Source organism: Carcharhinus amblyrhynchos, chromosome 2 (genome assembly GCF_965287045.1).
Source record: "Carcharhinus amblyrhynchos chromosome 2, sCarAmb.v2.hapA, whole genome shotgun sequence".
NCBI classification, from domain to species: Eukaryota; Metazoa; Chordata; class Chondrichthyes; order Carcharhiniformes; family Carcharhinidae; genus Carcharhinus; species Carcharhinus amblyrhynchos.
In genome coordinates, this window is record NC_137325.1 from 58,727,230 (window position 1) to 58,754,608 (window position 27,379).

General features: G+C 40.2%; 1 protein-coding gene across 3 annotated transcripts in view; it reads left to right on the forward strand.

The window, feature by feature from the left end:
* Positions 1 to 27,379, forward strand: part of LOC145354789 (sodium bicarbonate cotransporter 3-like) — a 174,517-nt gene that overhangs the window by 135,969 nt on the left and 11,169 nt on the right. For 2 of the 3 annotated variants that reach the window (XM_080206274.1, XM_080206292.1), the window contains 9 exons: positions 3,443 to 3,548; positions 5,902 to 6,063; positions 13,633 to 13,746; positions 15,929 to 16,090; positions 16,823 to 17,074; positions 17,520 to 17,588; positions 17,693 to 17,866; positions 22,931 to 23,068; positions 27,093 to 27,122. In XM_080206274.1, the coding sequence (XP_080062400.1) occupies positions 3,443 to 3,548; positions 5,902 to 6,063; positions 13,633 to 13,746; positions 15,929 to 16,090; positions 16,823 to 17,074; positions 17,520 to 17,588; positions 17,693 to 17,866; positions 22,931 to 23,068; positions 27,093 to 27,122 (1,207 nt within the window). The remainder of the gene's footprint in view (positions 1 to 3,442; positions 3,549 to 5,901; positions 6,064 to 13,632; positions 13,747 to 15,928; positions 16,091 to 16,822; positions 17,075 to 17,519; positions 17,589 to 17,692; positions 17,867 to 22,930; positions 23,069 to 27,092; positions 27,123 to 27,379) is intronic. The other variant, XM_080206283.1, reaches the window with a different exon arrangement.

Here is a 27,379-nt window from a genome sequence, read left to right on the forward strand (position 1 = left end):
TGAACTCTTGCGCAGTACTTGTGATGAACCCAAATGTTTTACAACTTGTTTGGTTGGGTTAAGTTTGTCATGAACAACATTGCTGGTGAACCATCTTTAGTAAACTCTATTCTTAGTAGTTCTCTTGCTATTTTTGCATTTTTCTTGCTAATTTTTTTCAAGCCATCTCTTTGCTTTCCTAATTTCCTTTTTAATCTTTGGCCTGCATTTTGTAATGCTCTGGATTTTTGGCAGAATTGAGCTCTGTGTTTGAGATAAATTTCTGTTTACTGTGATATCATACTCTGTGTGCTTTTTGACACCCATGAGGGCTTACTTTGGAAGTACCACCCTTTTTTCTTTATGGAAACTACCTCACTGTCTCCCTCTTGAATATCTCCATCTTTTCTGACATTGATTTACCTGTAAGTGGCTATTCCCAGTCTACTTTTGCCAACAACATCATAGCTTAATAAAATTGGCCTTTATCCCATTTACAACTTTTAATTTGGTCAGTTTAAGTCCATTTTTATAGCTACACTAAATCTAAATGCATTATAACCAACAACAAAATACTCTTCTGCCAGTTTCATTTTCTAAAGCCCAGTCCAGGACTGTCCTTTCTTTTGGTAAGCTTGCTACATACTAACTAAAAAGATTATCTGAAATGCATTTTAAACATTCTGCACTCTACCCTTTATCCTAGTTATTATTAGGATAGCAGAAGTGCCCTAGTACTACTACCCTACTGTTTTTGCAATTCTCAGCAAATTGTCTACATTTCCTTTTACCTATTTTCCACTACCGTTGGAGATGTATAGTGTTTTCTGAAGAAAACGTTCTGGGACCAGGAATGTTTAGCTGCCATTGTTGTCCTTGAGCCAATTTCAGCAATAGCTGTGATACACTTTCAAGTATCTGATCTGATCTCTCACTTTTCATCTGCCTTATTTACTGATCTTGCATTTAAATACAGACTAGCAATTATTAATCAGTGCTTTTTCGGCCTTCCAAATGGGATAATTAGTTTTCTATGTTCTATTTCCGATTTTGATCCTCTCCCTCCTGAACCTATGCTCAGGCTCCTATCCTCCTGCCAAACTGGTTTAAACACTCCCCACCTTAATGTTGGTTTCTCCCTATTGATTTGAGGTGAAATTTGTCTAGCTTGCACAAGCTCAGGAGTCTAAAGTTCCTCTCATGCACTGACTCTCCAGATGTACATTCATCTTCACTATCCTCCTATTTTTGTACTCACCAGAGCACAGACAGTAATAGATTATACATTGAGGGCTTGATTTGTAATGTCTTTCGTAAGTTCCTAAAATCTAAAATCTCATCTCTCTTTTTACCTATGTCATTGGTTCCAATATGGACCATTACTTCTGGATGTTCACCAACACTACTCCAATCTCCAGCTGCTCAGTAATATCCTTGACCCTAACACCAAGGAGAAAACATATCATCCAGGAGTCATGAGTGCAGCAGTGATAATGCCTGCCCATTTCCCTAACTTGAATATCCTGTTACTATTCCTTGCATAAACCATCCCCTCCACCAGGACCTGGCACTGCTGCCTCATAGTGCCAGGGACCTAGGTTTGGTTCCAGCATTGGATGACTCTGCATTGGATGACTCTGCAAACTCTGCACATTCTCCCAGTGTCTGCATGAGTGTGCTTTGGGTGCCTTGATTGCATCCCACAATCCAAAGCTGTATAGGTTAGGCGGACTAGCTGTGGGAAAGCATTGGGTTACAGGGATAGGGCAAGGGGTGGGCCTGGGTAGATACCCTGTTGGAGGGTTGGTGCAGACTTGATGGACCAAATAGCCACCTCCTGCATTGTAGGGATTCTATGGACAACCTGCTGTACGTCTGTAACCTTGTCGTGGGTTGTGTTCCCCAGAGGACCATTCCCTTCATCAGTATTCAGAACTGAATTTTGGCTAGAGAGATTTTCACCTGGACACCTGGACTCCTGTACCCAGTGCTTGGACTTCCTTGACTGTCAGGCATTCACCTGATTCCTCTCATAGCTTTCTTAAAATCCATCTGGAGAACAAACGTTACATTTCTTTTCAACAGCCTTCTCTTATTTCACCAGAAAAATTCAATTAGTCAAGCATGGTCTGCTTTTTCAAATCCGTGCTGGCTTTTCCTTAATTATCTCAAAGGGATTGTTTTTCCCTGATTGTTGTTTCTAAAACCTTGACCACTAGTAATGTTAAACTGATTTGTCTGTAGTTACCAGGAATGTCCTTGTATCCTTTCTTGAACAAGGATGCTTCATTTGTTTTGGTAATATTTTTGTTACTATCAGCTTTAAAAAAGAGCAAATTTATTATGACTTGTACCTCCAGATGAAAAATTATGCATGCGATATATCTTTCTTTCTTGCCCTTTGTTTTTTTTTGGAGGATGATGCTGTTCATTGTACACATTTGCCACAAGTCCTACTTGTGGTCCTTTTAAACTCATTTAGTAGATACAAGCTGGGAGTGTAGATTGTTGGTGCATTGGTTGTTTCTTTTACAGTTTGCATAATATAATAGTGATAGTAACGTTAGTGAGCATTACAACTTGGAATTCATCCAATGAACTACTCTAGTGAGTTCTGTTCATCTGCTTTCTTGTAGACCAAAAATACACGATTACCTTATTTGAAGAAGAGAAGGGGATGTCTCCATTTGTCCTGGCTAATATTTATCCCAAACAACATCACTAAAGCTGATTATCTGGTCGTTTATCTCATTGCTATTTTGTGAAGTCTTGCTTGTGCAATTTGGTTGTTTTCACCTCTCAACAATAGTACACTGTTTGTGAAGCTTTTGAGAAGGCATGAGCTTATGAGAGGGCTTTAAAATACCAATGTGTGTTATGCAGACTATCTTGATTCATATTTATACGTGTACAAATGGAGATTACTATCCCACATTTCCCTGAAATTTGTAATTATGTAACCCAACTAGTATCGCAGAACAGACCTGAAAAGAGATATCACATCAAAATACGGTATATAATTTTACTGTTCAAACTTGAGACATTTCATTACAAATGGGATAAATAGATGCGTTGGACAGGTTGTAAACTTAAAAATTTAAAAAAGATTGTAAACTTAAAATCTTTTGGGTAGATTTTGGTTGATCCGTCAGTTCACTATTAATACAATGTTCATGTATAATAGAATCTACAAAATTATATTTGCGTTGATAATGGATAACAAATCTGTTAAAGTACTGAATAGACGAAGTGGGAACACTTTTTTCTTTTCATACCCAGGACATAAATAATTGCTGATAATGGGTTTACTGAGATTTGTTTACCTTTTGCTTTACAATCCAAGGACCAATCATGGATACAATTAGTTCACAGTAGGAAATAAGCAATTTGTGATTTCCATTTACTTGTAGCTGTGTTTAAAAAAAAGTATGATGTTTTTCATTGGGTAAAACTATTTTCTTAGGTGTGCCTGTGTTGAGCCATCTAACCCTTCCAATAAAACTCTTGATATCTGGTATCGAGAAAATAAATCTGCAGATAATATTTCATGGAGGAATCTCACAGTTTCAGTGAGTATTTTGTTTCTACAAGGTAAACCTCAACGTCTACATTACTAAATTATACTTTGGATTTGAACTTCAGACAATGCTAGATGTTCCAATTATTCACATATCAGTAAATAGAGCCTCTTAACTATTTTGCACAAAATAAGGAAAGTTAAATCTATATTTGAATATGATTCACTAACAATCTTTATGATATAAAGTATGGTGTCAGTTTTGTTAAGCACATGAAAGGAGTGAGTATTTTGTAGTTCAATACTTTTCTGCTGTTTTTCAAGTTAATTTTAATCCTAACTGTGATAGCTTTGAAATTTCAGATATGTTGTGTTACTGTAGTTTTGCTTGTAATTTCGCAAAGTATACATTTTGATCATAGGAAAAAAGAATTTCACTGCTGTGAGATTGTTTGCTTTTATTCTATTTTAGACATTCAACATCTGGTTATGTAATCCTTGGTGAGGTATAGAACAAGTAGAGTAAAGATCAATTTTTTTTCTGCCCACATAGTGCAGGTGAATTCCTATCTCACAGTGTGATGGATGTTTCTTTTTTTTTTCAACCTTCTCATAATTTGAACACCGCTCAGTTCAATTGGAACAGGTACAAATTGTGGAAATCACCTTTTGGACATTGTCCCTTTAAGAAAATATTGAGCTTAGTCTGGTCCTAAGTTTTAACAATGCTTAATGCTTCAGAGGGTTTGTTAGGGCCCTTGGGCTAATTTGTGTCATCATTTCTTACTTTCTATATTTGTGATTGTTATTTAATGGGGGGAAAGACACTTAGTGTCTTGTTCTGGTTATGGCTTACAGGGGTTATTCGTGGAAAGTCAATTTACTCGAAGGATGTACAGCACTTCTTAGGAGTGTTTTACCAAGTATCTCTTGATAGCTTCACCAGTTGATTCCTATTCTATAGTGGCTTGTTTGAAGGAAGGTTTGTGAGTCTGTGGAATCAAATGACTATCTTCAGCATTCGTAACAGTTCACAGTTCAGAATTGCATCTCTGGACTCGCTTCAGACAAAACTAGTAATGGAAAGGTGACTGAGGAAACCTTTACTTCATGTTGGCATAGTCCTAGGCTTTGGCCAAGGCAAGTACCTTAACCAGATTCGCCAGATTAATTGCTTAATTTCATGGGTGTGCAATTTGGTGCTGGCAATTGTATCAGACTTTTCAATTGCATTTACCTGGACAAAAAATATGCTAAGAAGCGATTTGTCAAATTAGGGTCACAATGCCAACAGTTACCAATGTTTTGTGGTGCTGTGTTGCAGTAGTATACTGGTTGCATTGATGAGACAGTTGAGCCAATTTAGGCAAGGCTTTCTACGATCTTACTGGTGTGTATTTCTTGCTCTCCCTCCCCGTTTTTGTTGGCTTTGTCGGCTTGGATTAGACACTTTGTATCCAATCCTTTCTTCAGTGACATGATGTCTAGATAGTTGTTGAAGAGGCAATTCGGTATAAAATGGCTGTCCAAATCTGCATTTGACTCAGTTTCATGAATGAGGAAGGCAGACATATAAAGTTACAGATATCACTTCATGCATATTAGGATTAAGCAGTGATTTGATGTCCGATCAAACCACTGAAATATCATATATGCCTGTGTAAAAGTTGAATATTTGAGACCAGTTTATTCAGGAAAAATTGAAGGGTTGACTTTTGGCATGGGTAGTATTTGAGAAGTTGACATGGGTGCTTGTTTTGGGCCCACCCAGCATCCTGTGCAAGAATTGACTGGTTTATCTAGATGACCCATTGATAGGGTAGCTGCATCTGACCTGTTGCTATGACATGGATGGGTATACTCTGGTGAGATCTGGTCTGCAGCAATCAGACAGTTGGTGTTATTTAGTTCTGAGTTCTGAAGCAGCAGGTTGAGATTGACTGTTTGTTTGTGATTGTCCCTCCTTGGGAATGACTAAGCAGCATTGTTTCAAGCGGCTCCCAGTGGACAAGCAGATTAACGCCAGGGCTTTCCTGGACAACATCTACCTGCCATCTCTTTTAGTGTAAAGAGGTGCCAGGAAGGCACTGATTGCTTTGATCCCTGAAAATTAAGATCAACTTTTACATGAGGTATATGAGCAACTATGAACTTTTTAAGCCAAGAATCAGGTCAAACTTTACATGAGATTGAATTTTACACTGCTATATTTAGTATATCAATCTGATATTATCTGGCTTAGCTTTTATTCATTCTTAATATGTCTTTGTATGTGTTAAAGTGCACTGTGTAGAAATTCCAGTGTTTTGTTATTTGAATATTATGGAAATGTTTTTTCATCCATCTCTTTCAATGAATGACATATATATTAATACATATTTAATTTGTGTGCTTTTTTTGTTTAGAATTGTCAAAGATATGGTGGGATCTTTGTTGGACCAGCCTGTGGGCAACATGGGCCCTATGTTCCTGATGTTCTCTTCTGGTCAATAATTTTATTCTTTGCAACATTTTTTCTCTGCTCCTTCCTGAAACAATTCAAAACCAAACGTTATTTCCCAACAAAGGTAAAGTAAGACGTAATACATTCTGTGTTTCAATGTAGAAGAACTTACCAGTTGGAATCTCTCTCTTTCATACACTTTTGTATTTAGAAATGCTGATGCTGTTCTAATCTTTGGCTATCTTTCCTGCAGCTACACAATTCAATTTCTCCAATAAAATTTCCATTCCTGTCAAAGCATGAAATGGATCCAGTGTTGCAAATGATGATCTCTGTGACTGATTGAAGCATCATCCTTCCTTGCACTCTGCAAATGTTGTAGACAGCGTGCTGTTTTCCCCCAATTATTTGTCTTTCTTACCCATCTTAGTTTGGTTTCACTCTGAGCTAACTAGTTGAAGGAAGAGCTTCTCTAGTAATTGGATATTCTCCTGGTCTTCAAGTACCTGAACCATTTGTTTTTGGTTCCCTCCTCTTTCTTGATGCTTTGCTCCTTGGTTCAAGATCCAGAGACATAGAGTTCAGTTCTTCATGTATGTTGATTACACACAGCTGCCCTACATACCCTTTCATTATCTCTGCGCACTTCGGCTGCTTATCTGATATCATCCAATTAAATAATGGGAAGGCCTTTGTCTTCACTCCTGTTGCTTACTCTGCTGTCTCATAAGTACTATCTCAGACTTGAGCAAATTGTTTGCAATCCTGATTCCTATTTGAATTCCTACAAACTAAGTTTCCAATTCCCTATCCTTTCTATGGCAAAAGCTAACAACCTCCACTCCAAAAACATTGCTGGTCTTTCTCTGCTGCCCTAAGTTCACTGCCCCATGACATTCTTGTTGATTTACTTTAGTTCCTACAGCAACAAATTTTAAAATCCTCAACCAAGTTTTTAAATATCTGTTGGCTTGACCCCTCCTAACTGCATAATGTGATTAATCAATGCCTATAAATTCTAATGCAGTCACCTCCCAAGCTTGAATAGCATGCAACGTGAACTAAGCAAACTGTTGAGTAGCTGAGCAGCAGATGAAGAAAATATGAGAAACTAATATAACTTCCAGGTTAACCCATGTTACGTAAAAGGCAAGGGCATTTTGACAGGCATAGATGCTTGAAGTCATTCCCACAATATGTTTCCCCTGAGTAAAAAGCAAGAATGACACAGCCCAGCAGACGTCATGTTGCAAGGTTCTCTGGAACATTTGACTGCCTTACTTTAGGAAATGGACAGGAGAATTATTCCCACAGGGGACCAGGAGGCACTCCTGACAGATATTTTTAAAGTATTTTGAGCAGATAGCCATTGTGGTTCTGACAGCAACTTAAGCTAAGTATCTGGATACAGTACAACAAGATGTTCAGTGAACTCATGCAATTATTCATGGTGGAAGAATGCATCTTCAAATGCCATATGCTTGCAAATGAACTGCTAATCTCAAACACTGATTAATGCCAGATCCCCATTCACTTAACTATCAACAGTCTATACCACCATGCTTCACACTGTACTCGTGCACTTAGCCCTTCCATGTCTTACACTCGCATCTTGGAGTTTGTACACACTGCCTACTATTTAACCATTTCCAAAGACATTGCACCTGATTCATACTTCGTTGTCTCTCAGGGTAAGGTGGCACAAAGTTGGCAGAGATGTAGCCATAGCTGCATTTCCTCATGCTTTGGGAAGAAATGGTCCTCATCATCATTGGGGTGACCATGACTGTGTGTGGCCAGCATCAGGACGAAAAGCATCAAAGTTGAGCTTATACCTAATCTTCTCCTCACATTCAACTTCCCCTTACCTTATTTATGAGTGATGTTTCCTCCCTTAGTAACCATACCCTTGTGCCTTTCTCCTTTTACGCACTCTATAACTGGCATTGGTGGGAGAGCTGGAAGAACGTGATGAAGATGAAACCCTGTCATTCGTTTTCATATGTGCAGCCACCAGTTCAGATATTGACACAGTGGGCCAGATATTTGCAGATTTGGACCAGCTCTAGAGTCCTTTCAAAATGGCGAATGTGACCTGCATGTGGAAGTCCCATCTTAGGAAGCAAGGCATAACTCTCACAAGCAGGAAACCCAAACTCAGCAGTGCCCAGTTCAAATAAACCTATGTTTGCTCTTTCAAAGACCTTAATCCACAGTGTGCAAGGTCATCTGCAGTCTTAGCCATTAAAAGTTTTCTAACAGCCATGCTGCTGCCACAGGCTAGCACTACATTGGAGCATCAGAATGGACAAAACTATTGGAATGCAGACAATAAGGCAATTCATTGAATTTACTTTTGTGCAGACTTTTGGATGATTTAATCTATTTGTTTAGTGATAGCTTTTATTTTATGTTATGGCCAACAGAATGCTGTGATGGTCAGTAAAAGCAAAGGTAAGATGTGGAACTGTTGAATGGGAAACTGGGGTTGCGTTTGTCAGCACTGCAGTTGGATTAATTGATAATGAACAGTCTGATTTTAATGCAATTTTTTGGTTGCCTGCTCCCAACTTCCCTTCCTACTTTGCCTCTATATGAATATTTTGTCTCTGCTTCACTAAGGAGAGAAGTGATGCAACTACTCTAGTTAAAGAAAAGGAGTGTGAAATATTATATACAATAGTAAGAGAAGAAATACTGGAGGGACTGACATCCTTGAAGGAGAATACATTGTATCCCAGGCTGTCAAAAGGAAACTGGGGGGCGGGGAGTAGTGGATGTTCAGAGGATCATAGGTATAAGCGAGATACCAGAAGATTGAAGGTCTGCAGACGTACCATTATTTGAAAGGGGTGCTGGAGGTAGACTAAATAATTACAGGCCAATCAACCTGACTTTGGTGATGGGAAAATGATCAGAATCAATTCTGAGAGACAAGATAAACTGTCACTTAGGAACAGATTAATTATGGATAGTTGGCATAATTTTTTTGGGGGAGGATGATCATGTCTTGCTAGTTTCTTCAAATTTTCTGAGCCAATAATGAGGGTAATGCAGTGGATGTTGTCTGCATGGATTTTAGCAATGCATTTGACAAGGCCCCACATGGTAGACTGGCCAGAAAAACAAAATCCCGTGGGATACAGGGGAATGTGGCAATTTGAATCCAAAATTGGCTCAGCAGTGGGAAAGAAAGGGCAATGATTGATGGATATATATGCGAATAGAAAATGGTTTCCACTGGTGTTCTACAGGGCTGTGTTGGGTCCCTTGCTGTTTGTTGTTTATATTGATGATTTGGATTTGATTGGAAATTTGCAGATGACACAAAGTGAAAAGGATGGCTGTCCAGAATGATATCAATGGTTTGGTTGAATAAATGGAAAAGTGGTAGATGGAATTCAATCCAGAAAATATGAGGTCGTGCATTTGGAGTTGGCAAATAAAGCTAGGGAATACACAATAAATGGGAAGATATTGGGAGGGGTAGAGGAAATGAGACCTTGGAGTGCATGTCCATTGATCCCCGAAGGCTGCCAGGCAGGTGGATAAGATAGTAAAGAAAGCAAATTGAATTCTTTCCTTTATTGATTGAGGCGTAGAACACAAAAGTAGGGATGCAATGATGAAAGTGCATAAAAGGCTGATTAGGCCATAGCTGGAATTTTGTGTACAATGTGGTTGCCACATTGCAGGATGGGCATAATTGCTGTGGAGAGAGTATAGAGGGTATTTACAAGAATGTTGGCAGGGCTTGAAAATTGCAGTTATGAGGAAAGGTTAGATAGGTTGATGTTGTTTTCCTTGGAACTCAGGAAGTTGAGGTGTAGAGAATAGACAGGGATGCCCTGCTTCCCTTAACAGAGAGATCAGTTACTAGGGAGCACAGATTTGAGGTGATTGGTAGGAGATATGATGAAAGACTTCATTCAGAGGGTGGTAGGTGTTTGGAATTCACTACCTGGTTTGGTGGTGGAGGCAGAAACCCTAATCTCATTTGAAAGGTAACTGGATCTACAGTAAAGAGCTGTAACCTGCAAGGCTATGGATCGGGTGCTAGAAGATGGGATTAGGATGGACAGTTTTTTTTGTTTGGCCAGTTCAGACATGATGGGCGGAAAGACTGATTTCTAATGTTTCAATAGTTCTATGGTACCACTACTCTCACACACCTTTTCAACTAGTCACTGCATACCTGCTGGCAGTGGCTCATAATAGCGATTGTGCAGGGTGCAACAGATCACAACAAGTCATGAAATGTACCGCAGGTGCCTCCTGAGTTAAGGTAGCAAGTGGGTTGTTTATGCAGTCCAGTAATGTACTCATTTTCCAAAACATTTTATGTGACAGCATGGCTCTTGTTAAGAGTACTGTCTATTTGGGTGTGCATTGTTCTCTGGAACCAGGTGGCCAGCAGGTCACCTTTGTCACTCTCTGGTTTCTTGTGCTGGCTCAGATGCTGATAACTCCAAGGGTACTGGCCATTAATCTGTATGATATGCTGAGTATGGCAGCACATAGCTGGACATGAGGAAGAGGATCTTTTTCAATTTGAGCTACATTTCTGATTTTACATGCAGTGCCCTTAAACTGACATCTTGGGAAAGTCTACTATCCTATGATAGCAACTGCTACTCTTTGCATGCAATGTTTTCTTCATAAAGCAATAGATAGCAAACTGAAATTTTGGAGATGTCATCAGCTTCAGAATGGAAGGAGACCAGTGTGACTCAGTTAAATGGCCAGGGTCACTTTTGCAGCCGCTGATAATGGTACTTGCACCTTGCTGTGGTTTGACTGCAAATGTGGCATATTTCTGTGAGCAACGCGTTCGATAATGTCCCCCATGCAAGACTTCTTGAGAAAATAAGAGAGCATGGGATCCAAGGGGCTGTTGCTTTGTGGATCCAGAACTGGTTTGCCTGCAGAAGGCAGAGAGTGGTTGTGGATGTGTCTTTTTCTGCATAGAGGTCGGTCGCCAGTGGAGTGTCCCAGGGACCTGCTCTTGGGACCCTTGCTGTTAGTAATTTTTATAAATGACCTGGATGAGGAAGTGGAGGGTTGGGTTGGTAAGTTTGCTGATGACACGAAGGTTGGTGGTGTTGTAGATAGTTTGGAGGGATGTCAGAGGTTGCAGCGTGACATAGATAGGGTGCAAGACTGGGCGGAGAAGTGGCAGATGGATTTCAACCCGGATAAATGTGTAGTGGTCCATTTTGGCAGATCAATTGGAATGAAGGAGTATAATATCAAGGGTAAGACTCTTAGCAGTGTACAGGATCGGAAGGATCTAGGGGTCCGAGTCCATAGGACTCTTAAATCGGCCTCGCAGGTAGAGGATGTGGTTAAGAAGGCATATGGTGTATTGGCCATCGATCGAGGGATTGAGTTTAGGAGTCAAGAGATAATGCTATAAGACCCTAGTCAGACCTCTCTTGGAATATTGTGCTCAGTTCTGGTCGTCTCATTACAGGAAGGATGTGGAAGCTCTTGAAAGGGTGCAGAGGAGATTTACAAGGATGTTGCCTGGATTGGGTGGCATGCCTTATTGAGGATAAGTTGAAGGAGCTCAGTCTTTTCTCCATAGAGAGACGAAGGATGAGAGGTGACCTGATAGAAATGTATAAGATGTTGATGTTCAGCTGTACAAGATTACAAGGGCACTAGCTGGTGTGTTGATGTCAAAAAAGGCACCACTGATGTCAGATCATTTTGCACTGCCATGGTTTTCATACTGATGACAATGCTCTTAATTTTTGTTAGCGACCTGTCCAAAATGACATCTATCATAGCCAGTACCATTAATGTGTGGCATGGTTTACACTTCAGTGCCAAAATAGCATCAGTAACGCTGGAAAATCAGTGCTATCAAATTTTGTGGTATTTCTTTGTATAACTTCCTTCTTAATTTATAACTTCCTTCTTCATTTCTCAACTTATCACCATTTTGTTCTTCAAAAACATGGGCAAGAATTGATTGTATTTTCTTAGATTTCACTTTTAAAACGTGGCCATATAACTTCACGTGCCAAGTGGAAGCTAGAATCTTCCCTGCAACATGGAGGAGAGGGGGAGGGAATAAGCATTTCCACGTGCTATTTGAAGGACAGCAGCCAATTAAACAATTGCAAACAACTGGGATCATGGACCTTCTTTTGATTTTGTTCATAAATAGTTTTCTGGTTTGTAATTGGCAGAGATGACGAAAAGGACATTAGGAAGAGATGAGCTTTCTTTCTTCACCAGGACTGTGAGATAGTGGGGAATTTACAACAAAATACATGGGCTAACATAAGAAATAGGAGCAGGAGTAGGCCATCTAGCCCTTCGAGCCTGCCCCGCCATTCAGTAAGATCATGGCTGATCTGTCGTGGCTCAGTTCCACTTTCCCGCCCTCTCCCCATAACCCTTAATCCCCTCGCTTATCAAAAACCCATCAACCCGCGTCTTAAAAATATTTAGCGAGGCAGCCTCCACCACTTCAACGGGCAGAGAATTCCAGAGATTCACCACCCTTTGAGTGAAGAAGTTCCTCCTCAACTCCGTTCTAAACCGCCCCCCCTTTTATCTTGAGGCTGTGCCCCCTAGTCCTACTGTCCTTTCTGAGCGGGAAGAGTCTCTCCACCTCTATCCTATCCATCCCATTCATCATCTTATATGTCTCAATGAGATCTCCCCTCATTCTTCTAAACTCTAACGAGTACAAGCCTAGTTTATTCAGCCTCTCCTCATAGCTCAACCCCCTCAACTCCGGCATCAGCCTAGTAAACCTCCTCTGCACTCCCTCCAAGGCCAAAATATCCTTGCGTAAGTGCGGCGACCAAAGCTGCACACAGTACTCCAGCTGGGGCCTCACCAGTGCCCTATACAGCTGCAGCAAGACCTCCCTACTTTTATATTCAATCCCCCTCGCTATGAAGGCCAGCATCCCATTAGCCTTCCTCACCACCTGCTGCACCTGCAGGCTGGGTTTTTGTGACTCATGCACAAGGACCCCGAGGTCCCTCTGCACCGTCGCCTGCTGCAGTAAGACAATAAGGGCAGATCAAGTTGCTGCTTTGTTGCAGCTGGCTTTTAAGTAAGCCCTCTGAAATGGTAACTGGGAGAAGAGTCCAACTGCACAGGAAGTAATAGTAGCCAGATTCATGGATGGGATGAAACCATAGTTGGGATGGAGTGCAAGTGGTTGTGATGCTGGGGGAGCACAAGGGCTCCACATTCGGTGCTGGCTGCCACAAGTAAATCAATATTGTAGAAGGGATTTGGAGCAAGTGTTAGATTTTGCGCATACACAAAGCAAAAGCCTTAATTTTTTGGGCACTTTTTTTTCATCCATCAGTATGGCAGACAATGCACTTTTGGATTGTAGTTATTGTTTCCTTCCTGTCTATCATATTAGATACTTGATTTGCCATTTACCATTGGCGATCTGGTGCAGCGACATTGAATTTATAGGCCAGCGTTTTTTAATCTTTTGAGCATGAGGTTTTATTCAATAATGTGTCATGTTGCTGACTCTAGTAAAGGAAATATACACTATAGATCTGACTTCTTATTACTGCTGCTGGTCCCCTCAGTGGGAAGTAATTAATAGTTGTGCAGATATGTGCAACTCTTACTAAGTTAGGTTGGTTAAGTAAAAATTCAAAAGACTTGCAGTGTATTAAATACATTTTGTTTATTGAAATTATAGGTGAGAGCTATTATCAGTGATTTTGCTGTGTTTCTTACCATACTTATTATGGTATTGATTGATTTCCTTGTTGGAGTCCCTTCACCAAAGCTTAAAGTACCTGACAAATTTGAGGTAAGAGTTTTGTGTTTCTTCACTATTAAGAGACTCTCATAATATATAGTTTGGTTAAACCATACTTTAAGGAATTTATTGTACATTGGCCGTAATTCTCCAAAGTTGTGTGCCCTGCCACCACCACTAGCAAGAATGGAGAACTTGGCACTCATTCAAATCACCATTCATGGCAGAGGGAACGGAGAATCCTGGCTGTGAATGAGGTCAGAGATTCCTAGCCACTGATTTGAAAAATAGATAATGTGAATTATTGAGCATTGTACTTCCAATACCTGTATCTTAAATACTCTTAATTTCATGCAGTCAGGACCTTGTTGGGAGTAGGAAGGAAGTGTTACTTTGTTTTAAATCTCCAATAATGATTTTTGATTCATGTAAGTTTCGGGGAACAAGTGCTTAAAATGTTTGTGCAGTGCTTATTGCAAATTAGTGTGAAGAAAACAAAACTTGTAACAAATTAAGAAGTAGATATGAATAATATAAATAATTTAGACTAAGATACTGCAGAGCAAGTTATGTACCTGAATTGTGATATTTTAAAGTTTGTGGGCAATGAGACTATTTCGAACCAGTAGATCTGCACTGGACATCTCCAGCTCCAGTACTTCAGCTCTGTGTCATTGAGTAGATTGTGAGATGGACACACAAAGGAGGGCGAACATGATCTGGGCAGTTTATTCTAGTGTGGTTTAGAAAGACAGCAAGTGTAAAGAGAAACCAGGTGACCTAGAGTGTGAAAATCTGAGCAAATTTATCCTATCCTACAGCACAGCCTACTTGCTAGTTGTTAGGATAAACAAAAACTTGGGATAGCCAGAATGTGGAGCTTTGGCACCTTGGAGCAGGATGCTGTCCAAAAGAGTTCTGCATGGATGTCCCTCAAGTTTGCTCCACCTGTCAGCTAGATCATGGCTGATCATCTACCTCAATGCCATTAGCCCACATGACCTACATATTCCTTGATATTTTTACTATCTAGAAATTTATCAATCTCTGTCTAGTATATACTCTGACTGAGCAACCACAATTGTTTTGGGTGGAGAATTTCAAAGAATTCCACCTCCTGGGTGAAGAAACTCTGCTTCATCTCCATCCTAAATGGCCTACATCATATTCTGAGACTGTCCCCCCCTGCTTCTAGACCCTCAAGGCAGGGACCATATCCTTCCTGGATCCACCATTTAGGAATTCTATGTGTGCCAGTAAGATTAACTTTCATTCGTTGGAACTAAAGAGCAAGCTTGCCCAACCTTTTGCTCAGAGGAGTGGAGGCTACACTTCCAATTTTGTCTCGCTCGAGGGGCCAGTTAACAAATTTTTGTACCTATGAGTTGATGGTTTGTTTCCTGACTGTTTAAAACAAGCAGCAAATTTCACAACGAGCATTGTGTTCATCTTTAGTTCCTTTCAGATATCACAGTGTGTGCCCTGTAGGATTGCGGTGGGGGCTAAGGTTTGGCACAACATTAAACTGATATATTTATGCTTAATAAGTGATTTCTTAAGACCAATTTTTTTTGGAAATGCAATGTTATAGCAGTGAATTAATAAAAATTCACAGGGTGTATGTCAGGCTCATTCCCTGTCTCAGGCCCCTCATTTACTATGTAAATGGGTGCACACTGATCCTGTCCAACCTCCGCATATATATTCTCTTAAACCTTTCACTCACGCGCACGCTCACCCGCCGCCCCCCCCACCCCCAACACCCGCATTCTCTCTGTACTACTCCCGTTGTCTCCCTTACTCCCACACATTTCTCTCGCTTCCCTCTGTCACTCTCTCTCTCTTGCGCGCGCTCTCTCTCTCTCTCGCGCACTCTCTCTCTCTCGCACTCACACTCCTGTCAGCTCTGCGCACTGAGCCCCGGGTCCCACGGTGTGCACTTTGCCCAAGGCCCCCCGCCCCAGTTCCATGGGGCGCATGCTGTGATATTTGAAAGGAACTAAAGATGAACATGATGCTGGTTGTAAAGTTTGCTACTTGTTTTAAACAGTCAAGAAACAAATCATCAATGCATAGATGCAAAAATGTGTTTGTGGATTATCTGAGTCTAATGCATTCAGAACAGTTTTGTGTGCAGCTTAATTAATTAGAGTATTTCCATTTGTTTTTTATACTCTTAAGTCTTTCTGCTGTTCAATGATTAGTAACTTGTTTGTTTTACCCTTGCACGTAGCCTACTGGAAAGCACAGAGGTTGGTTTATAGACCCTCTTGGAGGTAACCCTTGGTGGACAATGCTTGCTGCTTTTGTACCAGCATTGCTATGCACTATCCTCATTTTCATGGATCAACAAATTACAGCAGTTATTATTAATAGAAAGGAGCACAAGCTGAAGGTATTTAAATGTCTACAAAAGTCAAAATGTAGATAATGTAAATTTGGTATGTTACTAGAGAACTTTGGAATCTAGTTCTTCCTCATTTGTATTTAAATTTCTATTTGGTATATTTGTGGATATTTTTCTGTAAGCTAATATAGCTCTTATTGTCAATGATTTCTATAAAAAATTAAAAAGGTGATTGTTTTTCTAATCCAATAACATTGGCCCATTTTGTAATAAGGAATGATGCTGTTATGAGTTGCCTTGAATGTTTGACATTGAGCCATTGGTCCTGGGCTTTCTTTTACAATGCAGACTTACCTTGGGTCTTACTGTACTGAGAGCTGTAGACACCATTGCAGTTTTCTCATTTTTAAAGAAGTTTTTAAAAAAAGTTTATTTATTTGTCACAAGTAAGGACTATGAAATTACCCTAGTCGTCACATTCTGGTGCCTGTTCGACCAATGCACTTCTTTTAGACAGTGGGGGGAAACTGGAGCACCCAAAGGAAACCCACACGGGGAGAATAGTTATTACTTTAATTTAGTTTTCTTCTTGAGAAACGTGTTTTTTTTTCTTAATTGGAGCAGTAAATACTATGGAACATTTCAGGACATTTCACATTTTTGATTTAAAAGAAGAGTATTTCCCACCTGGCCCTGTTATAAACTTAGAGGCACCATCGTTATTTACTCTGGCCTGATGTACACAAAATTGACAAGCTGACATTCTCTGGTGTTTTGCAGAAAGGTTGTGGTTATCACCTTGATTTGTTGATGGTATCTATCATGCTGGGCATATGTTCAATTATGGGCCTCCCCTGGTTTGTGGCTGCCACCGTCCTCTCTATCAGCCACGTTAATAGCCTGAAGGTGGAATCAGAATGCTCAGCACCTGGCGAACAGCCAAAATTCCTGGGAATTCGAGAACAGAGAGTTACAGGCTTACTGATATTTATCCTAATGGGATTGTCTGTTTTTATGACTTCAGTTCTAAAGGTAAGATGAAAGTACCGAAAGGCAGTTGGTATCTTGTTTTCTAAGTTACAACAAACTAACTGTATTGCATGGATTTGAGTTTTTTTTTAAAAAAGTCATGTCATTTTCCATGAGTGGAAGAATTTGAATGCCGATGATGCATAGTTATTCTATTATTTCTGGAATATTGGATGAATTTTAGCCAAATGTACTATGCTGATCCAAAACTTGTGCAATGTTGTTTCTCTTTCTACAATAATTTCATTTTGACAAATATAAGCAACAGCTCTTTTTGACATGCAACATGGGACTTTCATATGAACACTACGAGTTTGTGAAATGTGCTATAGTCAGTAAACCCATAGCTACTTGCAGCTGTTCAGGGGAGATGTACAGTATTTGCAAAATATATAACTTGGCCTATTAAAGCAAATGTTAGTTAATAACTAACCATTCTTATTTACAGTTTATCCCAATGCCAGTACTTTATGGTGTCTTTCTCTACATGGGTGTTTCTTCCTTGAAAGGAATTCAGGTATTTGTTACCATGCATAACATAGTTTCAATAATCTTTCATTTTTTTAATTCTTTCTGGTAAATAGATAATGGTCCTAATGACCAACAATTTCTTTTTATCAGTTTTTTGATCGTATCAAGCTATTTGGAATGCCTGCTAAACACCAGCCTGACTTAATCTACCTACGCTACGTGCCACTGTGGAAAGTCCATATCTTCACGGTTATTCAGCTTAGTTGTCTTGTTATTCTTTGGGTCATCAAAACTACAGCTGCTGCAGTTGTCTTTCCCATGATGGTGAGATTATTGGTCATTCCCATTGTTATTTTTATGAAGCAGCTCTCAAGACTTAGATTTATAGATGAATGAATGGCTTTATAGTAATTAGATGTTGCTTTATTCTGTCAAAAACAACAATCTGTGATGTGGAAATTATGTTCACATGGTCAGCTTTTCATGTAATCTGATCGAGTTGATAATTTGAAAATGAGTTTATTAAAATAGAAACCAATTCATTTTTACAAAATAAGGGAAAGTTTGGATGCCCAGTCCTAGCCAACAATAAAAACTCAGCTATATTCAAGTCGATGGATCAAGCAGCAAAGGACCTTTCAACCCCTTGAGTTTATTAAAATTTTCAATCAGATTATGGCTGCTCTGCATCTCAATTTTATTTACTCACCCTTGATATAAATCCTTAATGTAATTGCCTAACAAAAATAAATTGAGTCAGTTTTATATTTTTAATAAACCCTTTCTTTTGGGTGAGAGGGGAGAGTGTTTCATATTTCCAATACTGTGAGATGGGGAGGGGGTGCTTCCTAATTTCTTAAATAGCCTAGTTTTAATTTTAAGGTTAAAGTACCTTACTCCACATTTTGCCCATGAATAATAGTTTCTAAGTATCTAGTCTACTAACTCCAAATCTTTTCATAAACACCTCACTGTAACATCTGGATGAGATTATTCTCTCAACCTTCAGTTCATGGAAGTATAAAGTTTATGCAGTCAGTGTTTGTATTTAACCTTTGTATGTCTGTATCATTCTGGTCTTATCTATGCTGCACCCAAGCCAAGGCCAGTATACTCTGAAGTTGTGCAGTGTCTAAAACTATTCCCATTACTGCAGCTGGAACCTGACAACTGAAACATTAATTGCTATTTTATTTATCCCAGCACTTCTGAAATGCAAGCTCAATAACTTTTGCAAGTGGTGCATTGGGCAATCCCTACGTAAGTTCCCACAGAAAGATTTATCTAGCAATTGTCCTGAAGAGCTAATTTTCCCTGGAAAATTGTGCTGAAATATAATACATCTAACAGATAAGAACAAACACTAACTTAGGTTGTTTCTGCCAGTCCTACTCTCATGGTTGCTCTGAAAGATTTAAAAAGAAAAAAAGCACTTCTAACCAAGCACCGCATAAGACATTGCCACCCACCCCCTCACTCCAATACATGCGCGCGTGTATACACACACACACACACACACACACACACACACACACACACACACACACACACACACACTCCCAAATCAATTCCCCATAGATACCTTGCACCTGACCCAACATGTGCTCCCCTCCCCCTCAAGTTGCCATCTGATGTCAGAAACCCCACATCTCATTTTGTTTCAAATAGACAAAGTTTGAAATCCCAGTTACCCACTAAGAGAATAAAGCCACAAGATTCTGTGGTTTTAAATAAACAAAATAAATTTTACTATTAAGAGTTAGAAAAGCACAATGACTTACAATATCTACTTAATACTCTAACATTCAGAATTAATATGAATTCAGACTTCAGTGAATGCTGAATCTCAAAATCTAGGTAAAACTTAGAATTTTAAGTCTTCACTTTTGAAAATCTAACCTCTGAATTCCCTTAAAGGGAAACTCTAATTTGGATTGCCTCAACAACTGCTCAACTCCGCTGGTTCAATCTATTCTCCTGAGACTAGGTTCACAATACTACACTCATGCCTCCAACTAGCAAACTTCCAAGACTTTAGTAGACCACTAGCTTCGTTAAGCTGGCACTTCCCCTAGGTTTCTCCAAATGCCTGTCTCCCAGCTGCACCAAGCTTTAAATGGCTCTTTGGCTTCTCCTGAGCCTTAACTTCTTGCAGTGACCTTGCACTACCTTCTTAGCTCCCCAAGACTTTTGAGCCCTAACTGCCTGGAGACTGCTTACTGCAGTACCTTCTCAGTATTCGATTTCTCCCCTGCTGAGAACACTTTCTCTCCCAGCAGACGCAGATAAATCAAAACGAGAGAAGCTTTTTAAGCTCCACCCATCTCCATGTTGATGCACTGGTCTATCCTCAAACTGACTTCCAAATCAATTATCCTTCTTCTACAATTTCTCCAACAACATAAGCCCACCTGCTGTTTTATGGCACTTGCCTGTCTAGTTGTTAACCCTCAAGTCAACTTTCCCAATTACTTGCTGTAACTGCATAATATTTGTGATTCATGCACTAGGATACCCAGATCCCGCTGCGTTAGAGTTTTGCAATCTTTCAACGTTTAAATAAAATGTCTTGAATATATTATTTTACTTTTATTGATTGTTCTCCCAGCTTGTGTGAGAATTAAGTTCTATTCCAAGCACATTTTCTGCTGTCCTCATCAATGTATTTATATAGAAACATAGAAAATAGAAGCAAGAGGAGACCATTCAGCTCTTCGAGCCTGCTCCGCCGTGGATTATTATCATGGCTGATGGCGTGATCCCATGTTCCCCCCCCATATCCTTTGACCACCATCGCGCCAAGTGGTATATCTAATTCCTTCTTGGAAACATACAATGTTTTGGCCTCAACTACTTTCTGTGTTCATGGTCTCCACAGGCTGACTACTCTCTGGATGAAGAAACTTCTCATCTCTGTCATTAGTGGTTTACACAATATCCTCAGACTGTGACCTCTGGTTCTGGATACCACCATCGAAAACATAATTCTAGCATCTGTCCTGTCTAGTCCTGTTAAAATTTTATAGATTTCTATGGAATCCCCCTCATACTTCTGAACTCTAGTGAATACAATCCTAACTGACTCAATGTCACCTCATATGTCAGTCCAGCCATCCCAAGAATCAGCCTGGTAAACCTTCTGTGCACTCCCTACCTTCCTCAGATAAGGAGACCAAAACTGCACATGCTACTCCAGATGTGGCCTCACAAAAGGCCCTGTAAAATTGCAGCATGATGTCCCTGCTCCTGCACTCTAGTCCTCTTGCAATGAAGGCCAATGTATCAGTTCACTTTTTTACCGACTGCTGCACCTGCTCACCTTCAGTGACTGGTGTACGAGGACACCTAGGTCTCGTAGCCCCTCCTAACTTACGGCCATTCGAATAGCAATCTCTCTTTCTGTTTTTGCCACCAAAGTGGATAACCTCACTTTTATCCAAATTATACCGCATCTGCTATTCATTTGCCCTTCACTCAATTGTTCAAATCTCACTGAAGGATCTCTGCATCCTCCTCACAGCTCACCCTCCCACCCAGCTTGGTGTTATCTCAAATTTGGAGATATTACATATGGGTCCCTCATCTAAGTCATTAATAGTGAATAGCTGGGATCCCAACACTGATCCCTGCAGTACCCCACTAGTCACTGCCTGCCATTTGGAAAAAGACCTGTTTATTCCTACTCTGTTTCTGGTTTGCCTGCAAGTTTCTATCCATCTCAATACATTACCCCTAACCTCATGTGCTTTAATTTTGCACCCTGATTTCTTATGTGGGACTTTGCTAAAAGCTTTCTGAAATTCCAAATCAGTCACATCTGCTGGCTCCCCTTAATCAACTGTACTGGTTACATCCTTGAAGAATTTTATTAGATTTGTCAAACAGAATTTCCCTTTAATAAATCAGAGGTTTGCAGCATGGAAACAGGTCCTTTGTTCAACTTGTCCATGCCGCCTCTCTCTTAACCCCTAATCTCGTCCCAATTGCCCGCATTTGGCTCCTATCCTCTATACCCATCTTACTCATGTAACTGTCTAAATGCTTTTTAAAAGACAAAATTGTACCCGCCCCTACTACTATCTGTGGCAGCTTGTTTGAGACACTCACCACCCTCTGTGTGGAAAAAATTGCCCCTCTGGACTCTTTTGTATCCCTCCCTCTCACCTTAAACCTATGCCCTCTAGTTTTAGATTCCCTTACCTTCGGGAAAAGATATTGACTATCTAGCTGATTATGCCCCTCATTATTTTGTAGACCTCAATAAGATTACCCCTAGTCTCCTGTGCTCTAGAGAAAAAAGTCCCAGTGTATCCAGCCCCTCCTTTATAACTCAAACCATCAAGTCCTGGTAGTATCCTAGTAAATCTTTTCTGCACTCTTTCTAGCTTAATAATATCCTTCTATAATAGGGTGACCAGAACTGGTCCGAGTGTGTTCCAGGTGTGGCTGTACCAATGTCTTGTATAACTCCTGTTTTCAGTGTTCTGAGCAATGAAATTCATGCTGTTTCTGTAATAATTACTCTTTCATATCAGTAGTATCAGGAAATGTGTGGATAATTGCAACCAGCTTCTTGCATCCTTTTCTGATCCTTGATTCTGGCTGTAATCATTGTGTTTCCATTGCCTACTCATTTTTGTTGAAATCCTTTCAGCAGTATTTGGATTTAGAAGGAAAGAAGAGGGAAAAAAAACACTGCTGTCACTGGAGAAGTAGTCAACCTGTGACGAAAGCAACATTTGAGGGTAGCTGATGATAAATGTGCATTCCAATAGCAAATTGTGTGGCTGAAACTGTTAGAAATATGGGTAGGAAACAGGAAACATCTTTTACAGAGGGTATTTTTAAAAATCAACGTGTAATGTAAGCCTGTAAGCTTGTGGAATGGCTTTTGGAACAATTTAACTTGGAATCATAGAGCAATAGCTGATTTGTTGCTGATTTTTTTGTGATGGGGAGGAGAGAAGGCAAATCAAGAAAATACTAAAATAAGTTCATTATTTTGATAAGATGGTTACTTACAAACTGAGAGAAAAAAACTAAAGGAAGATGATACAGTACCATTTGGTGCCACCGTTGGAGAATCTGTTAACATGGGGGTTGTGACAGAGGATGGTAAAAAAAAAGTTAACGCCACCAACCTATAAACAAGGCCCTAGAGATGACCCACTATTTAAATGCCAGTGAGCCTAACCTCCTTTCTGCAAAGACTAAAAAGTATCCTGAAAGGCGGTACAGCAAGACACAAAGCAATCAAGAGTGCTGATGATGTCAAATTAAGAGGGAGTGGGGAGAAGTTCAAATAATAGGGGCTGAGAAAACCAATTGTGAAATACTGAGGGGGGGTGTGCAATGAACCAAACTGATCTTTTGCTGTATTGATGGCAGGTTCTTGCTCTGGTGTTCATTCGCAAACTCTTGGATTTCTGCTTTACCAAACGAGAACTTAGCTGGTTGGATGATTTAATGCCTGAAAGCAAGAAGAAGAAATTGGAAGATATGCAGAAAAAGAAAAAGGAAACTGAGGTATGTGCACAGACCTTCTGAGATCTAAACAGGCTTTCAATCTGTTTCTGGTGAGTCCAAACATGAGCTTTAATATTAATACAATGCATCGGTCTCTTCTTTTCCACCTTTTGCTACATTCCTTGCTGATTCTTGGATATCTATCATTATGGAATTAAGGATTTTGTACAGAAATTTTGAGCAATATTCTAACTTTGTTTTTCCCTCTAGTTTACATATTTTAGTTGAATTAGATTTTCTCTTGAGTGGTTTATGTGCAGTATGTGAATCAGGGTAAAGTATACCTCTATTCAAATCTTTGCATGCAATCTTTAACAATAATACTTGGCAGTTTCTTATTTCTCTCTTTCTCTTGGTCACCCAAGAACAGTATGCAATGCAGAGTTTAAAACCATGCTGTGAATGTTATAGTAATTGGTGCCAATTTAATTTTGAAAGTCAAAGCTGCGATAACATACAGGAGAGCAAAATATTAAATGCCACAAATAAATTTTTAAACAGCTTACCTACGCATAGTAAATTTGCTTGTACTACATCTTAAATGTTTAAAAATAATATGATTTTAAATCAGAAAGGACCCAGGATTACAAAACCACATTTTCAATATAATTAGGTAGTCATTGTAACTTTGCTGTTCTTTAGCACAGCTGGTAAGAAATTGGGCAATTTTTTTTTTGAGTCTTGGTGTGATTTAATCAATTATTTGTGTTTTTTTAAAAAAAGAATTGCAACACAGAAGGAAAAATGTGCCTGCATTTAAACTGATATCAGAAATGATGAAACTAATCTAGTACAAACATGAGCCAAAATAATTTTTGAATTTTACTAATAAATTTTTCAGTCTTGAATATAATAACATTCAGCCCCTAACTTGACACTTCTCTTTCACTATGGCTCTAAATAGGCAATCCAGATAATTGTAGCTGAGTATAAACAGCTGGGATCATTCACAAAGTAAGTTTAATTGGTTGAAATTTTAGGCAGGTTAATAACTTAAAATTGTTTGGCATTTGTATTGGAAATATTACTTTGAAGGGCATTAGAGATGAGTTTATTTTTATAAAGACTGTTGTATCATCTAATCCACTGTGATCAGATATAAATTATGTGGGTGATTCGCCCAAAAAGTTCGAAGTGTCGAATTTGCATAAAACCTGGAGTAAATCCCAATATTTTTTCAGCTGGAATTTCAAAATGAACCTCCCACACTTTGTGCACTGTAGAATGCCTCAACATGAGGCAGGGTCTATTTCCCCAGGAGAGGCCAGCAGCGCAGCCTGAGCAGACCACTGTGCACATGTTGATCTATTAGCACTGAGATCGGCGCTTGCACAGTGGCCCCGCACTGCCGACCTTCCGATGTGGCCAGCCTGAAACCCCTCATTGCTGGCCCTCCTGCTCCCCCAGGGTCCAATCACTAGCCCCCAAACCTGTCTGGGCCAGCCTTGACCCACCCCAATCTCCTGATTTTGCTTCCCCCCCCACCCCCCCCCCCCCCCCCCAAGCAGCCCTGATTCCTCCCCCCGCTCTCTGATTGTGGCCCCCCTCCCTGTCACTCAACCTGAGTGCAGAGTGGCAGCGGGATGCCCACCCTCCACCAGTCTCCTTCCAGAGGCCCTGTCCCCTTGGTACTGCCTGATACCTGGTGGGCAGTGCCAAGATGCCTTCAAAACGGCCTCTGCTTAAGTCTCATTGCACTACAAAAGCTGCGCAGCAGGCTGGGGAAATCGCCCCCTATATTTTTCTATTGGTTTCTTCAAAAATAATTCACAATGGAGAGTGACTAAAAGATGTGTGCTACAAATGTTTGCCTTTATGCTATTTACTTCACAAATTATAATGTACCAAGCGCTGGGTTAAATTAGCTCCATGTAACATAATAATTCATTATTAGATTCCTCATAACCATGTGCAATTTATTCTTAAAAATTGTGTCTGTATTTACTTTGCTAGTGAAAGGTTTATAGAACTTTCCCTGAAATTCTAGAATACACTAATCAAATATTTCTGATATCCAAATTAACTACGTCTTCCAGAGATTATTTTTTTACCTAGTTCTAGTAGCACAGAAACTAAGTGTTAATGATCTCATATTCCATTTGTGTCAGACAGCAGTTTGCGTGGGCAAAGTGGTTTTACTCTTAACTTCTTAAGCCAAAATGCCATTTATGTTGAAGTTTACTGAGGTTACCATTTTATTCAGGCCATGTGATCCTCATTGAACTATATTTACCTTGTCCAGACATGAAGAGTACAAATTTAGAATATAGCGAAGTATATTGGAAATGGTTCTGCAACAAAAATGGGATACTGGTGTATGTATCCTTAAACTCTTCAGTTAGGAACGCTAACGGATAACTATTAGATTCTTATTTTGAATAATGAACTTACGTGGCATATGCTGCTTTGCTAAGAGATGGCTCCAAATATCCAGTATTCTGAGTGGGGTGTTCCAATTTGCCATGTAGGGCCTGATTTTACCATTGCATCGCACCCGTTTTCAGGCGCGAAAACCTGGTAAAGTCAGGTGTGAGGCCATTAACATGATCCGCATCCATGCAGATTGCCACTTTACCGAAACCTGAGAATGGCGGCGATTCACTTCACACCCAAAATGGGCGCAGTGGCGCTTTAAATGCATTTAAATTGAATTAATAAACTGCCCACCCACCTTTATCAGCATTTCCCACTTTACCACCACGTTTGCCAATCTGGAACTGCGCCATAATGGACCTGCTAAATAAAAGTCTGAAAGGGGCGCTGCAGCTGCTGAAGAGTGCATTCAGTGCTTCCAACGGCTCCTTGACTCAGATCAGTGATGGCAGGGGAAGGAGGGAGGCGGGTCAGATCATTCTCTGGTTGGGATGGGGGTGAGGAGAGTGAGGCCAAATCATTGTGTGATGATGGTGGGGGGAGGAAGAGGTGGGTTAAATGTATCTCTGGTGGGAGGGAGTGGGGAGGGCTGATCGTTGTCTGGTGGGGAGGGAGGAGGAGGCGGTGGGTCAGATGTTCCTTTGTGGGGGGAGTGAGGCCAGATCATTGTCTGGGGGGGGGAGGGGAGGAGGGTAAGATGTATCTCTGGGGAGGGGGGAGGCCCAATCGCTCACTGGTGGGGTAGAACGAGAGTGGGGGTGGGGGGGGGAAACAGACAAATGGATCTCTAGTGGGGGCAGGGTGGAGGGAGCAGGGAGATCCGCTGCCGCTCTGCAGGTGATCAGGGGGTTGGGGGGGGGGGGCAGGAGTTGTGATTGGTCTGGGTAGCGGGGGTGTTGTTGATAAGGGGGACAGCAATGTCTGTGGATAGTGGAGGACTTTCTGCGGCCCAGGAGCGATCTGACACGGGCGCTTTTTCAATTTTTTTCTAACTGTGCATGTGCAATTCAGAGCTCCGATCATTTGGAGTCCGCTAAGCCCTGCCCACAGCGCGAATGGGACCCGTGATTTTTTTCAGGCTGAGTGCGTATGGAGGTGCCTGAAAGCAGATTTCTAAGTCGGATCTGCATTATGCCCAGATTCAGCACTTAGAATGAAAATGGTAAAATTGGGCTTGTAGTCTTTCTTGGGACTTGCCCAGCACTTACAGCACTGAAACTAATTACTGTAGCCTGTTTGTAATTGAGTCTCCAATGAAAACAATTAAGCTGGACAAGTGCTTCTTTGTAACTGAAGGAACAACATTTCAATTGTAAAATGTTTCTGGACATTGTTCTTTTACTAGATATAATCTAATCATGACATAAAACCTGTAAACATTGCGGCATTGTAGCAGATAAACAATATTCCTGTTACTAGATTAAACTGGATGATTAGGGGAAATAGACTATCAGAATGATAAATTCTGGAGGAATGCTTTTGTTTATGATATTGCAGCTTTATTTCACTTTACTGTCACCGCTGTTCTGTTTGGCAGTTTAAAACTTGACGGTGAACAGGTTCACACATAGTTTGCCCTGCTTGCTTTATGTAATTTCTGAAGGGACTGACCTCTGTCTGCTTTTTCTCCTGCTCACTCAATTTGCTCTAGAAAACGAAGAATGGATCTAAACCACATTGGGTATGTTTTTGGTATTTTATAATGGGTTATTTCAGAAGTATGAAGAAAGACAAATGTATGGATTATATTCCATTTCTCTCCATTGTTTCCCAAGCACAATTTTTTTTAACTGACTTTCAATTGAAGTTGAAGAAATAATGTAATAGGGGAAAGCAATGCATTTTAAGGCTGATGTTTGAAATGTACTCAGTTGGGTCCATGTTACTGCTGCGCCCCAAATACTTGAAAATGTATTCTGGATTATCATTTAATTTGTG